The 16,202-nt window shown below is 42.2% G+C and overlaps 1 protein-coding gene and 1 pseudogene across 3 annotated transcripts in view; both read left to right on the plus strand.

Moving 5' to 3' along the window:
• Positions 1-2,186, plus strand: part of LOC118218895 — a 108,576-nt gene extending 106,390 nt beyond the window's left edge. For all 3 annotated transcript variants that reach the window (XM_035401626.1, XM_035401628.1, XM_035401631.1), the window contains 2 exons: positions 846-954; positions 2,052-2,186. In XM_035401626.1, coding sequence (XP_035257517.1) covers positions 846-954; positions 2,052-2,170 — 228 coding nt within the window. In that variant the 3' untranslated portion in view covers positions 2,171-2,186. The remainder of the gene's footprint in view (positions 1-845; positions 955-2,051) is intronic.
• Positions 1-16,202, plus strand: part of LOC118218912 — a 96,996-nt pseudogene that overhangs the window by 72,448 nt on the left and 8,346 nt on the right.

Genomic DNA, 16,202 nt, shown 5'->3' on the forward strand with positions numbered 1-16,202 from the left:
AGAAGGACCCAGCCGCCTCATCCTCAGGCTGGGCTTTGAGTAAGAGGGACCCAGCCGCCTCATCCTCAGGCTGGGCTTTGAGTAAGAGGGACCCAGCCGCCTCATTCTCAGGCTGGGCTTTGAGTAAGAGGGCTGATAACGATGGGTGTGTTTGAGACAGGTCAGCCAGCAGCCTGGCCTGAGAGCTTCCTGCGTTCACTGCCAGGGATGTGACAGGCCTCATCTGAGCCCCAATCTGTCAGGACACACCCCTTTACTGACCATGCATGTGTTTACATTACACTATTAATAAAACCTTGGGTATGCACTTATTGAACGTTGCTTTGGATGAAAGCATCTGCCAAATAAATGTGATGTCATGTAATGTTACTATCATTGATAAACAGTTAATACATGAATGGATAGACCGCAATTTAAAAAGACCATATAATACATGTTCACACTAAAAACATCATTGCATAAGCCAACCATTTTGAGTGTTCAATATGTGGTGGCCAAATAACAGGTATTTTTCAGTCATTCTTCTCAGTTCAATATTTATTTTTATTATCTAGATATTTATATTGCTCACTGTTTTTCTGATGCACACAGTTCAGTCCTTTCACTTTATCTAGTTTTCTCAGTGAGTTCTCATAGGCTCTTTTCTGAAGAATGGGAACAAACCCACCTCACACTAGTTCCTCCACTTCTACTTTCTGCGTGTTGCATAATTTAAATATAAAATCTTTCGTTAGCACAAGGTTTACAGATCTTGAATGTTAGAGAATGTGGAGAATATTTCAGCAATCATCCTACACGTTTGTTTGCATGCTGGTTAAACATTCCCCCTGTATGTATCTGTACAGAACTGCTCTCCCAGGCAAAACCAAAAGGTGAGAAGAGATCTACTGGACAAACTCACAGCTATTCTTTCAGCAGGACCCATCTCTGCAGCAAAGAGGAAACTGACAAACTGTGAGTGGAATGCTATTGACAAATTACATTACATTACATTACATTCATTTAGCAGACGCTTTTATCCAAAGCTGAACACGGGTTCAGTAAGGTACAATTACTTATTTTGTAAAGCTATTTCTAGCCGAGAACAAAGAACACTATCCTGGTCTAACATCTGCAAAGCAAAGCTAGGCAGAAGAATAAGCTAGAGTATTAGGACAAATACAATTTACCAAGAAGTGCAGGGATGGGGCAACATGTAACAAGTGACAGGAAAAAGGGTTTTTTTTTAATTTTTTAAAAAAAAATATATATATACACAGTGTGGTGGTGGTTATTCTAGGTATAGTCTGAAGAGATGAGTCTTCAGGCCACGGCGGAAGATGGATAGTGAGGGGGAGGTTCGGAGAGGGACGGGGAGTTCGTTCCACCACTGGGGAGCTATGGTGGAGAAGCTCTGTGATCCCTTTGGGCGGGTGGGAGGGGTTGCAAGACGCCCTGCTGCCGCAGAGCGGAGTGGTCGAGCAGGCACATAGAATTGAGTCATGTCCTGCAAGTAGATGGGGGCTGTCCTGTTGGCGGCAGTGTAGGCAAGGGTCAGGGCTTTGAATCGGATCCTGGCAGCGACCGGTAGCCAGTGAAGTGATCGCAGCAGAGGAGTGACGTGGGAGAATTTGGGGAGGTTGTAGATGAGTCGGGCAGCGGCATTCTGAATCAAATGGAGTATACTGCTGTGTGTGTGTGAGAGAGAGAGTGTGCGTGTGTGTGAGTGAGTGTGTGTGTGTGAGAGAGAGTGTGTGTGTGTGTGTTTGTGAGAATGTATGTATGTGTGTGAGTGTGTGAGTGTGTGTGTGCGCACGTGTGAGAGTGTTTGTGTGTGTTTGTGAGAATGTATGTGTATGTGTGAGAGTGCATGAGTGTACGTGTGTGTGTGCATCAGTGTGTGAGTGTGTGAGGTGGTAGATTCTGTGTTGTGACTGACTGTTTAGACTATGCTAGACTGAATTAGAATGTGTTATGTGATTGTAGTAGAATGGATTAGAATGTGCTGTGTGATTGTAGTAGAATGGATTAGAATGTGTTGTGTGATTGGTTGCTTTTCTCACTCCGTGCAGGGCCTGGAGCCCAGATCATGCTATCAGTGGCCGGAGGATTGATTGGCCTCTTTTTTCTAACAGCACTGGGTGTGCGTGCAGCACACGCTATAACACAGCACAACCCCAGACATCAATAAAATGTGTATACCTGCACTGTTTAGTCCGTCCTCTCTGTGCTACTGTACAAACAGCACTGTGTCCTTATTCTCCCTGTGTAACTGTGTACAAACAGCACTGTGGTCTTATTCTCTCTGTGTAACTGTGTACAGACAGCACTGTGTCCTTATTCTCTCTGTGTAACTGTGTACAAACAGGCACTGTTTCAAACACTGCAATCTAGAGATAAGGAGGGCATCTGATTTTGGTGTCCTCCCCTCTAACTGATTCTCTGGTTGTGTTCCAGCCTTTATACTCTGTAACTTTGGCAGTGCGCCACCATGACATAGCTGTTCAATGCGTGAAATTTTTTTGTCAAACTTGTCCGTGGTTTTACAGAAGATATTGTAGCCAGTTAAGTGAACGTGCAGATGGTACATCATAATGCAGTGTGTACGTTCGGTGAAAGCTGGGTAGATGTGGTGCAAAAGCAATTGTTGATAAGTAATAGACAAATATTAGTGAGCAAAAAAGCACATTGCAGAAACTTGCTTCTAGTGGGGCTTGAACCAGGGACCCTGCAATCCATAGACCATGGCATTGACCACTCAGCCACAAAGTAACTAGCTGTTGCGATAGGAAATGTTCTAGAGTAAAAAGATATGTCTATTTTGCATGTGTATGTGAGATTTTGATGGATCGTGTAGGTGAAGGATTGGCTGGTGTTGGTAAAATGTCCAATGGGGAGACATTTTGTTTGTAGGCTAGGCGGCAGGAAGGAGGAGGAGGAGAAAATGCGAAATCCCCTTAGTTTGGGGCTTTATTGTGTGGACGTGTGAAGTTATTTATGAATTCTGTCTGTTGAAATGGGGTCAGAATGTACAAAAATTCATGGTTTTAAGGGCTGAGTGTCTATGGCTGTTGTGGTTATATTTGTGGGGAACCCTGAAAAGTGCCAAACTCTCAGTGGTGTATAGGTATGGGGCATACCGCCCCACCAAGGTGTAACTTGGCGGGATGGCATACCTTTCTCTAGGCATACCTAGAGAAAAAACACTTAAAGGTTAAAAATATATTTAACTTGTTGCGCCTGATATAAATTAAGAACAGTTCCTCAGATTAGGTCGTCTACCGTAATTTAAACCGGTGAACGTTAGTTGGCTGCCTTGTTTGAAGCTGACTTAAGGTAATAACACTGTAAAAATTAATATTTCTTTACATTTGGTAACGTTACCATACTTATCCATAGCTTGTCGTAACTTTTTTCCAGTTATGATTCAGTTAAATTTGCGGTTATTTTTACCTACCGACGCAGGAAAATAAAACGGCGATTTACCTCATTCAATATTTGCGCGTCTCTCAGCCCGAGAGACTCGAGCAAGCGATTGGTCTTGGTAGACATACGCACTCTGATTGGCTATCCCCTTCAATTCATTGGTAGATTCTTGGTAGTGAACGGGGATTTGATTGGATCTCACTACCAACAATTACAGAGACTCACGGCTTTCTCTGGGTGCCTTTAGAACTGACCTATTTTTGGCCGGACGGCAACAGCGGGGCCAGCCCTACAAACACGAATGTCTGTGACTGACTGAGTGAGTGATAAAGTTACACTGCGCATGTCTATGATGTCAGCCGCTTCGGTCCGCTATGTTTTAACCTGCTCTTGTTATACGGTCTATCGGTGGCACCTATTTGAGTTACGTGTAATCTAATTGAGCTAATTTTTTCTTGAAAATGTACACTCAATTCAGCTTTTTTCTGAAGTTATTATTATTACTACTACTACTAATAATAATAGTAATAATAATAATCATAATTTTGTCATTTTTAATGACATTTAACGTGATATACATTTGATGGTAGGCCTACCATAATGTGAAGGCATTCAAAACCCAACCTTTTATAAAACCTATTAAAGAAACCACCACTAGATGGAGCCACATGCTCAATAGTCACTGAAGTCAGCATTCAGATTATGGATAATGTTTCTCAGTTTGACAGTTGCTTTTGCAATCAAATGTCTTCATCTGCATATGAATTGGTTCAAGTAGCTTAATAGCAATCTTATCTTACTGTAAAATATTGTCTCGCAGTTATGTCAAGTCATATATTTCTACTTTCAAAAATAAAACTGGAACTCACTCAGACACCAGAGAGCCATCATAAGCCATGCCTAATACCATCTGATCTGGCTGCTCCAGCTGTCTGTGTCACACTGAGCTGCCTGTGCTGCATCCCTGCATATTTTATACTCCTGTGCTACTACTACTGTGACATTTGCAATGTTTCTAACTTTCTATTGTCTGCGTCTATGATGCCCTTTAACACAACACAGTGCTGCAATCCACATTTCTCTACAGCGACAATAAAGTCAAGTCAAGTCAAGTTCAGTAGAGACAGCTTATATGAAATCCACTGTATTTTCCATGTGCAAGTAATTTCTGTCACAAAGGTCACATAAGTATTTAAGTGCATCAAGTTAAGGCCATTTTAGAAAGTGCCATGCGATTTCTGAAAACATTTAAAGAACATTATACATACTCTCCACACTGGAAGACATCTTGTGCATGTAGAGGCATTGTTATGGGCTCTGTTGTGGAGTTTCATGATTTTCCTCCATGATCAGCGTGTCTCACTCTGCAATTCTGCTAGACGACTTGCTATATGTGAGAAGGAATCTGAATAAGATCATCTAGAAATTGTGTATATGCAAATCAGCTCCATATTATAATTGTGGGTGTTACAATGGTCATGTGCGGTCACTCTGCACAACAGAACTGAACAATGCCTTTAGCATCAGGTTTCTGGGGAGCCTGCTCGTAGGATAAAAAGTCAGATTATTAAAATATGAATAAAACCCAACTGGTTTATGAGTGAAGCCCACACAGCATCGAGTGCCCCCAAAAGTACAGGAAGCATACACAAACCCTTCAGACGTGGCCTTAAAACCATTTGAGCATAGATTTTGTACATTAGATGTGATGCACAAGTCAGCATGTGCCTGTTTACTCTGTACATTCAGATCAACCAGCCTGAGTCCATGTTCAGAGCAGGAATGCTGTAATGTGCGTGTGCTTACACACCGATATGAATCATCACTCCTAAGAGACCAGCAGGATGGCTGTAGGATGGTGTTAACTCTGCTCCTGTTGTCTGTCATCCACGTTAGCCAGGGGGAATCCCCTGGAAACTGCCAACAACTCCGGGAAACCTCCTTGAAACCGATGTCAGATCAGGGAGTCGCAGACAAGCAAATTCATTACAAACTACAAATTTATTCAATCAATTACTCATTCAATTGTCTGGTGGGGACCACAAGCCGGACATGTACAAATAATGAAAGAAACGGAACCCTATTTGTTCGCAGCGTCAGTGTGTGCACTGAGTCGAGGAAGGATTACTACTCTACAGGATTCCAAAGAAAAACTGCCACGTTATGGGGTAATAATGGGGGGAAACAATATTTATGACAACGTTATCACTGTCTTTGTCGCTTCCAGTCATGAAATTCAACCACCTAAGCTACTGCTGTAAACAACCAAAACTCCAACTAACAGTTCTACTGCTGTACTTCCTCCGTCACCAGCCAGCCCGTCTGCCTCAGCGAACGCTTTTTAAAACACCCAGGCTCACTGTCAAGGTAATCAGCACATCGTTAAACAATTAAACATTTAAAGGGCGGTGCTGATTAGCAACCTCAGCTGTGGCCCCGCCCACTCTCTCTCTGCAGCCAACGCACAAACCACGCCCCCCCCTACCACATACCCCCACCGCCCGACTTAGGCCGGGGAGCCATCCGGCTGATGACCGACCACCCCCCCCCCCAGAAAGGAAGTCCGCCACCACCATCTGCGCTCCCGGCCTATGAACCACCTTGAGATTAAAGGGCTGCAGAGCCAGACACCAACGGGTGATTCGCTCGTTGGCATCCTTCATGCGGTGGAGCCACTGGAGGGGAGCGTGGTCCGAACAGAGGGTGAATGGGTGACCGACGCACTCCTTTTCAATTGTGCTGTACCTCGCCTCCCGCTGTGATAATTTCCGGCTGATGTACAGCACCGGGCAATCGACTCCATCCACCTGCTGGGTCAAAACGGCCCCCAGCCCTCTGTCCGAGGCATCGGCCTGCAGGGTAAAGAGAGAAATTAGGGGTGTATGGAGTTCTGCTCGCAGGTCCATAACGTATTGTACCTCACTTTTACTGGGGCTTGGACCGTCCTCCCAGCTTTCTTTAACTAGGTCCAATATTCCCCGAGGCTTTCTACCGAATAATAACTCAAAGGGAGAAAATCCCGTGGAGGCCTGGGGAACCTCCCGCACTGCAAATAATAGAGGGACTACCCATTTATCCCAATTTCGGCTATCGTCGTGAACAAACTTCCGAATCATGGACTTCAAAGTTCTATTAAACCGCTCAACGAGCCCGTCCGTTTGGGGATGGTACACGCTGGTTCTGATAGGCCGGACGCCCAATAAGCCGTACAGCTCGTTTAGTGTGCGTGACATAAACGAAGCGCCCCGGTCAGTTAGAACCTCTTTCGGGATTCCGACGCGGGAGATGATCTGAAACAGAGCCTGTGCAACACGTTTAGCTGAAATATTGCGCAACGGCACTGCTTCGGGATACCGGGTCGCATAATCCACTAAGACCAATACGAAACGGTATCCCTGGGTGCTCCGTTCAAATGGCCCAATGAGGTTCATAGCAACTCTATCAAATGGGACCTCTGTTAAGGGTAGGGGGCACAACGGCGCTTTTGGGGTGGCTGGGGCGTTCACTAATTGACATTCAGGACAGGACGCACACCACCGACGTACGTCCGCCCAAATGCCCGAGGCTTGTGGAGGTCCACAATTTTTTGGCAGAGTTGCTTGGATTTTCTCATCATATCATGGGCTAAAAGGCAGTGGCTCTAAAAGTAGGCCCTTAAATACAGCCACGTGCCAATTAACGCCCAATTAACTCCTAATGACAATTGGCCAATCAGAAGCTTCTAAAAAGTAATTGCATCAATTTCTGGAATCTTCCAGACTGTTTAGACACACTAAACTAGGTGTATGTAAAATTTGATAGTGAATTAAAGCTGAAATAAATATGTCTCCAATCGATTGTTTTAAAATTACCTCTGATGTGAACAAAGCAGATGCCTTAATTGACTTGCCAAACTAAATGTTTGGCAACATGAAATGTGCAGAGTTATAAAAGACTTAGTTTGAATATCTTTAGCCTAGGTGTATGTAAGCTTTTGGCCTCAACTGTTTGTATGTGTATACATATGTATATATGTCTCTCCACATTTCATTATGGTACATACATTTTGATTCATTTTGAATAAAATGAAGTGGAACGGGTAAGAGCAGGTATCACAGAAAGTCAGCTCTCGTTAGTTTTTTATTATTTTATTTAAATACTTCACAAACACATTTGATGAGTATACAAAGGGCAAATAGCCTAACCTTAAAAATTGTCAACAAAAAAAAAGTGAGAGAGAGAAAAAAAGAAACAGTTGATTGGGGAAGGCACAAGACGTACAGACAAAATACCAAAAATTACACAAACTTATAAACAAAAGCACATGCTTGTTATTTTTTATTATTTTGTAATAGGAAATTTTAAAAATCACTTACCTCACACATTAGCGTGTTACATAGGGCCATCACTCAGGATGTTAAAGGGTCAGTGACTATGGCAGGGAAACTGGTGGAGCATTAAATTATTTATTTATTTAATTTGCTGTCTGTAGTAGGCTATTTGTCTTGAAATGCTTTGTTATAATCAAAAAGGCTTATTTGTGTATTCAGCCTACAGGTCACACCATTATATTGGAGAACGTTAAATCCCAACATTATAATTCACGAGTTGTTGATTAGGTCTGATATATGAAGGCTATGTGCTAAAATTTGGCAAAGATCTACATGGATGAAATATTTGTTTCTTCTGCATAACTTATTAAATACCGTGACTGCTTCAGCTAAGAAATAGTATAAATAGGCTATATAAAACTCCGCCCATCGAACATTCAGTTGAGCCAGCAGGCTAAGTAAGGAAATGCGGTCCAAAAGAGAAACTGAAACTTAACGGCCATTTTAAAAATGGAGGAGAAAGAATCCCCAGGAAAGAAGGAATTAAATTAAATATTAAAAACGGAGTAAACCGTCTGTTGTGGAGTGGAACTGAGGTAAGAGAAGCTGAAGGTAAAGGGCTGCGGGGAGGAATGGGAATCTGCAAGTATAATCGCATTAACCAGCGTAATTCAGAAAAACTGACAATGGCAATAAAATGGTGTGTTTAATGCGTAGCCTGATAAGCTAAGAGCTCACACGGAGTCCGAACATACCATTTAGACCAGAAAGTAATACTGAAATAGCCTTTAAGAAAGTTTACTTCAGTAGCCTATTTTTGATATTCTATGACCAATTCTACCTCTTGAGGAGGTAGCCTAGCGAGTCGGAGGTCACAGGACTTGTCGCTTGTTGTTGACATTTTGACGCTGCAGTATAAACCCGGATTTTGTTTTTAATCAAACAATCAAGAGGTTGTTACTTATTCTTTTATGTTTCATAGGAAATCATTCCCATTACTAAATCACATTAATTGGTTTGCAATATTGAGGCAAAATATACAGTGGGGTGATTATATTAGGCAGAGATTACTCTATAATTCATTTCATTTCAACTTTATTCAAGACTCGTCTTAAAAAGAGGTCCATAGCAGGTAAAATAGACAACACAGATAACGGTACATATGATCTCATAAAAAACACGTTTTCAACATACAAAAATGCCAAGTTACTCACACATACAATGCATTCACCGTCTAGCCTATAACTCATTCATTCAAACTGCCAAAATCCAGGCCTGCCATTAAAAGTATTGATATCCAAATGACGCCAAGTTACGATACTACAAACAATATAGGCTATCTTTCCTCACCGAAATGAAATAAGATGTATTCCAAAGCAATGCTACCCAATATTTCCTCAGTTCTTACAAGTCACTAAAAATAACATCCCAATACATGTCATCATCTTACTCATTGGGATGGCAGGTATGCCATCCCGCCAAGTTACGCCTTGGCGGGGGCATGCCCCATACCTATACAGCACCGAGAGTTTGGCACTTTTCAGGGTTCCCCACAGAAATAACCACAACAGCCACAGACACTCAGCCCTTAAAAACATTAAATTCTGTACATTCTGACCCTATTTCAACAGACAGATTTCATAAACAACTTCACATGTCCACACAATAAAGCCCCAAACTAAGGGGATTTTGCGTTTTCTCCTTCTTCTTCTCTTTCTTCTTCTTCTTCTTCTCATTCTTATTTTTCCTGCCGCCTATCCCACTAACAACATGTCTCCCCATTGGACATTTTACCGACACCAGCCAAATCTTCACCTACACGACCCAATCAAAAACTCGCATACACACGTAAAATACCCATACCTTTTTATTCTGAAACATTTCCAGTTTAAACAGCTGGTCTGCCTGTGGCCTAGAGGGCAAGGTTACAGTCTTGGAAACATGCAGTCTCAGGTTCAAGCCCTGCTCGGAACACGTTTTTTTAACCTGCTTTTACCCTCACTAATAATTGTCTACTACTTCTCAATTATTGCTTTTGCACCATATCTACCCGCCGTTCACCGAACGTGTACACTGCATTATGACGTATCGTCTGCACGTTCAGTTATTAACCGGCTACAATATTGCAAAGCCATATGGATTCAACGGGAGCTCTTCTGTGGTTACTGGCCTGTGTTCTTCTTTAAAACCACGGACAGGTTTGCTAATGATATTTCACGCAATGCATAGCTATGTCATGGTGCTGCACTAACAAAGTCACAGACTGGTAAACCTCCGGATGAAGGATCGAATCCCGCCTCGCCCTCAGGCAGATAATTTTCTCTTTTACACTCACGTTTTCTTACGCTTTATATTTGCTTTACCAAAACTCACTCACGGCCACCCATATGCATTTCATGACGGCAAATGTATTCCTTTTATTAAAAAGTTACACCAGTTCACCACTGTGCCATTTCTACTAACTATGTTTCTTCACTGGGCTACCGTACAAAACCTTCTTATCAGCAAACGCCACGTTTCTACATTCATGTTACCTCGCCCTGTTCTCTATCTAGCCACATACACACAACTACTACGTATGTACGTCCTGCAACTCCCCATTAAAACATTACATTTAAAATCATGACTCACTCATAATTATAACTACTAGTACTGAACATGACAAAAGCATATCTGTGCAATAGATTTCACACGTTACACGTTACACGTTGATCTGACACAAAGTTTGCATGACATTGTAAAATGTTAAGATTACAAAACACACACCAAGTGACATGAACGAATTGAGGATATATTGGGTAGCATTGCTTTGGAATACATCGTATTTAATTTCGGTGAGGCAAGATAGCCTATATTGTTTGTAGTACCGTAACTTGATATCAATACTTTTAATGGCAGGCCTGGATTTTGGCAGTCTGAATGAATGAGTTATAGACGGTGTATGTCTTGTATGTGTGAGTAACTTGACATTTTTGTATGTTGAAAATGTGTTTTTTTATGAGATAGTTGTATACCATCCCAAACCCAGACATATGCTCCCTTGCTACGTTTGTCCCGTCCTGTTCACTGGCGGGGGGGGGGGGGGGGGGGGGGGATAGGAGTAGGTGTCCCCGGTATTTAGGATGATTAAACTACCTTTCTGCGAAATGTCATGTCCATACAAACATATATGGACATATTAGGACGACTTTAATAAACATTACCCTGTTCGAGTGAATAAAATGTGCCAATTCGGCACTGGATGACAATATCGCGACAGTTTACCGTCTACTCTCGCAGGCTGACTGGGGATGTCTGTCTATGGGCAGGCTAGCCGTGCGGCTAGGCTAACCGGAGAAGGTCTAGTTTTCCCACTAGGAAAAAAATAAGGTTAGCTGACCTTCCAATTCATATATGTATTTGTGACAAGTGGTCCTTTGTTTCAAACTGTTTGTTCATAGGGTAAACGGACATGGAACAACGCAGACACACATTATTATAAGAAAATAGTGAAAAAGCGTCCATCTATTGGCAACCTGTCCAACTTCCTCCTAACACTGGGTGCTGGCTTCTGATTGGTGCGCGAGAACCGGGGTTCTAACCATAGACATGCATAAATTAGTCTTGACGGCACGGGTTTTGCTCGGTGTCCGACTATGGGTAATGGCAGATTCATACTTGGTAAGAGTCATAGTTTAAGTGGTGATATCTGGAATTCACGTTTTAGATAGTCAAAACTGAATTGTAGATATCTTTAATTGGAGTTGCATAGAACTTAGTGGTGAAACTAGTCAAAATCTAATTAGAGATATCTTTAATGAGCGTTTTGACTCGTCGAAATATAATTAGAGATATCTTAAGTTAGCGTTTTGACTAGTCATAAATGAATGACAAATATCTGTAATGTGAAACCGCACAGGTTATTATTATTAGATGTTAAAATGGCTTGCCATATTTTGGCTAGTAATATCTTAGATTCAGTTGTCAGGATTCTGCCTTTTTCTGTTTCTGTTTTTTCCTTTTCTGGGCCGCCAGATGGCGGTACTTCAGTTTGTATTTCAGTTTGCTCCCTCTTTAGTTACCCCTGTGTTACTTGTATTATTGTTTTCAATTATTCTGTCATTGTTTTTCTTCGTGTCTCGTTATCCCTCCCTGCTCTGGTTTGATTGTGCTTTGAGTTCACCTGTGTCTTGTTATCTTTGTGGCTATTTAAGTTCTCTGTTTTCCTGACTTGGGTGCTGGTTCCTTGTGTTTCTGCCTGAGGGTATCTGTCCGTCTGTTTCTGCCTGCGGTTCTGTCTGTGAGTTCTGTTTCCTTGTGTGTTTTTTTTTTTTTTTTTGGTGTGAAAATTCTGCTGTTTTTGTTTTTGAAAGTGGCCTTGTTTTTGTTCCCTCTTTTCTGTTACCTGTATGAGAGTAAAGTCTTTGATTGTATTTGACTTTTTGGAGTTCCTGGTGTTTTTCCCACTCTGCGTTTGGGTCCTGGTCCCCCGTTACCTGACATATCTTAAATCACGAGGAATGAAAGATCTTTAACTGAAATTAAGTCAGAGCTAATGTGGAGATATCTCTAATTTGAGTTATGACTAGTCATAATTGAAATGGCGATACAGTATCTGGAATTCACGTTTTGGATAGTCAAAACTGAATTGTAGGTATCTTAATATGAGGTCCCATACAACTGAATGGCGAAAGTAACTTCAATCTTACTAGCAAAATGTAATTTGAGATATTAAAAGTTTTGAGTGAAAATGCAGTTAGATCTTAAATTAGCTCTTTGACTAGTCATGAATCAGTTACAGGTACCTGTAATGTGAATCTGGTCAGGCTATTAAATGTTTGTGACACAACACCTTAATTAGCATTAAACGGGCACAGAAAACAAACTAAGATTGGAGGAACTGGCGCCCTCTAGTGTGACGGTTGGATTCAGGTAGGGTTATTTCCCATATATATATATATATATATATATATATATATATATAAATAATTAGCACCCCTAAAGATTCTTAGAAATAAAATAAAATCAAAATAAATCTACACCAATATTAAGAGAAACTCTTGTGGCCTTCCATGGCTTCCTGTTTCACTGGAGGATTAAACTGAGAACCTGCTTGTGGAACCCATTTTTCATCTTCGCCACAGAGAAAGACAAAGAACTGACAAAGAAATGAAAATGGTTGCTGACCTTTGAAAATCAGGCAATGGATCAAAAAATAAACTGAAGATGCTAGTTACTACTGTGAGGACAATAATGAAGAAGTTTAAAACTGCTGGAGGGCAGCATGGTGGTGTGTGTGGAGTTTGCATATTCTCATCCAATGTCTGCATGGGTTTCCTCCCATAGTCCAAAGACATGCAGGTTAAGCTAATTGGAGACACTAAATTGCTTGAATGTATGAGTGTGTAAGTAAATGGTAATGGTAAATGGACTGCATTTATATAACACTTTTATCCAAAGCGCTTTACAATTGATGCCTCTCATTCACCAGAGCAGTTTGAGGTTAGGTGTTAGGTGTCTTGCTCAAGGACACTTCGACATGCCCAGGGCGGGGTTTGAACCGGCAACCCTCCGACCGCCAGACAATCGGTCTTACCTCCTGAGCTATATCGCCCCTGTGTGCCCTGTCATGGACTGGTGACCTGTTCAGGGTTTTTTCCTGCCTCTTGCCCAATGCATGCTGGGAGAGGCTCCAGCCCCTCTCACAACCATGTCCAGGAATATGATGTAGGATGGATTTAAGGATGCATATACTGAAAAGAAAAATACGGTGGTGGATCTTTAATGTTATGGGGCTACTTTGCTCACACTGGTCCTGGGGCCCTTGTTAAGGAAAGCAGCATCGTGAACTCTACCCAAGTACCAGGACAATTTAGCCCTAAACCTGACTACCTCTGCCAGCAGACTGAAACTAGTGGATCTTTCAGCAAGACAATGACCCCAAATTCACGTTAAAATCCACAAATAAAAAGGTTAATGATGCAGAAGCATCACTGTGCAATGGCTACAACAGTCTAAAGGCTGCTGAAACTCCCTGAAAACCTGTGAATCAATAGAACAGCACAGCCCATAAGCATGGATCAACAAAGGCATCAGGATCTGGAAATATTGTGGGTGGAGGAAGAGTCTAAGATCCCTCCCAATGTGTTCTCTGGTCTTATGAGACGTTATGTAAAAAGACTCAGTGCCATTATCCCTGCGAGGGGAGGGTGCACACAGTACCAAATACAGGGGTGCCAATAATTGTGATGCACAATTTTTGTAAAGAAATGTGAGAAATGTGTCATTTTGGTAGTTTCCATTATATCATTAAATATATTCCATATGTTGGACAATGAAAATATACCTCAGCACTGGTAATCCTTATATTGAACGGTCTTAGTAATTGTTATCATGGGTGCAGAATATTTTGGAGGGAATTGTATTACTGTAAAAGTTTATGGCTCAGTTAAATTCCATATTTGTCCCTGTCCGTTCTATGAGATTTGATGTATGTGTGTGTCTGTGTGTATTATTATGTCTGTGCGTTATCGTGTTCTTCTTGTGTGTATTTACAGGTCTGCCAATTTGGGTCAGAACCCACTTGTGAATCTGATCTGGTGTGTTCAGGTTTCCTGAAACAGGGGGCGCTGTTTCAAAAATGAGTTACTCAGAGGAGACCGAGACTGACGATGGAACCCACGGCCTTGCGAGAAAGAGGTAAAAATGCATGAATCAGAGAGTTAATGTGCTGTGAGTTAGAGCTGCAGTAAGAGGCTGAGTTTAACTGGAAGCTCTGTCTCCTTGTGCTGTGAGTTAGACCTGCAGCAAGAGGATGAGTTTAACTGGAAGCTCTGTCTCCATGTGCTGTGAGTTAGAGCTGCAGTAAGAGGATGAGTTTAACTGGAAACTGTGTCTCCCTGTGCTGTGAGTTAGAGCTGCATGAAGAAGATGAGTTTAACTGGAAGTTCTGTCTCCATGTGCTCTATGTTAGAGCTCCAGTAAGAGGATGAGTTTAACTGGAAGCTCTGTCTCCATGTATTGTTCACAGGGTCCAGGTAGATAGGGCTGGGTCACCGGTACCCAGCTGTCTGTCTATGAAGAGTGACCGTTCAATGGATCCTCCAATCAAGTTTGGTGCAGAGTTCACAGGTGATCAAAGGTAATGAAACGCGTTCATATTGCATTAGATCTGCAGCAAAAGGATGAGTTTAACTTGAAGCTCTGTCTCCATGTGCTGTGAGTTAGAGCTGCAGTAAGACGATGAGTTTAACTGGAAGTTCTGTCTCCATGTTCTATGAGTTAGAACTGCAGTAAAAGGATGAGTTTAACTGGAAGCTCTGTCTCCATGTGCTGTGAGTTAGAGCTGCAGTAAGAGGATGAGTTTAACTGGAAGCTCTGTCTCCATGTGCTGTGAGTTAGAGCTGCAGTAAGAGGTTGAGTTTAACTGTAAATTCTGTCTCCATGTGCTCTATGTTAGAGCTCCAGTAAGAGGATAAGTTTAACTGAAAGCTCTGTCTAAATTTGCTGTGAGTTAGAGCTGCAGTAAGAGGTTGAGTTTAACTGAAAGCTCTGTCTCCATGTGCTGTGAGTTTGACCTGCAGCAAGAGGATGAGTTTAACTGGAAGCTCTGTCTCCTTGTGCTGTGAGTTAGACCTGCAGCAAGAGGATGAGTTTAACTGGAAGCTCTGTCTCCATGTGGTGTGAGTTAGAGCTGCAGTAAGAGGATGAGTTTAACTGGAAACGGTGTCTCCTTGTGCTGTGAGTTAGAGCTGCACTAAGAAGATGAGTTTAACTGGAAGCTCTGTCTCCATGTGCTGTGAGTTAGAGCTGCAGTAAGAGGATGAGTTTAACTGGAAGCTCTGTCTCCATGTGCTGTGAGTTAGAGCTCCAGTAAGAGGATGAGTTTAACTGGAAGCTCTGTCTCCATGTTTTGTTCACAGGGTCCAGGTAGATAGGGCTGGGTCACCGGTACCCAGCTGTCTGTCTATGAAGAGTGACCGTTCAATGGATCCTCCAATCAAGTTTGGTGCAGAGTTCACAGGTGATCAAAGGTAATGAAACGCGTTCATATTGCATTAGATCTGCAGCAAAAGGATGAGTTTAACTGGAAGCTCTGTCTAAATTTGCTGTGAGTTAGAGCTGCAGTAATAGGATGAGTTTAACTAAGAAGCTCTGTCTCCATGTGCTGTGAGTTAGAGCTGCAGTAAGAGGATGAGTTTAACTGGACGCTCTGTCTCCATGTGCTAGTGAGTTAGAGCTGCAGTAAGAGGATGAGTTTAACTGGAAGCTCTGTCTCCATGTGCTGTGAGTTAGAGCTGCAGTAAGAGGATGAGTTTAACTGGAAGCTCTGTCTCCATGTGCTCTGAGTTAGAGCTGCAGTAAAAAGATGAGTTTAACTGGAAGCTCTGTCTCCATGTGCTGTGAGTTAGGCCTGCAGCAGTTAGACCTGCAGTAAGAGGATGAGTTTAACTGGAAGCTCTGTCTCCATGTGCTGTGAGTTAGAGCTGCAGTAAGAAGATGAATTTA

This window comes from Anguilla anguilla, chromosome 19, assembly GCF_013347855.1.
Source record: "Anguilla anguilla isolate fAngAng1 chromosome 19, fAngAng1.pri, whole genome shotgun sequence".
In the NCBI taxonomy this organism is placed as follows: Eukaryota; Metazoa; Chordata; class Actinopteri; order Anguilliformes; family Anguillidae; genus Anguilla; species Anguilla anguilla.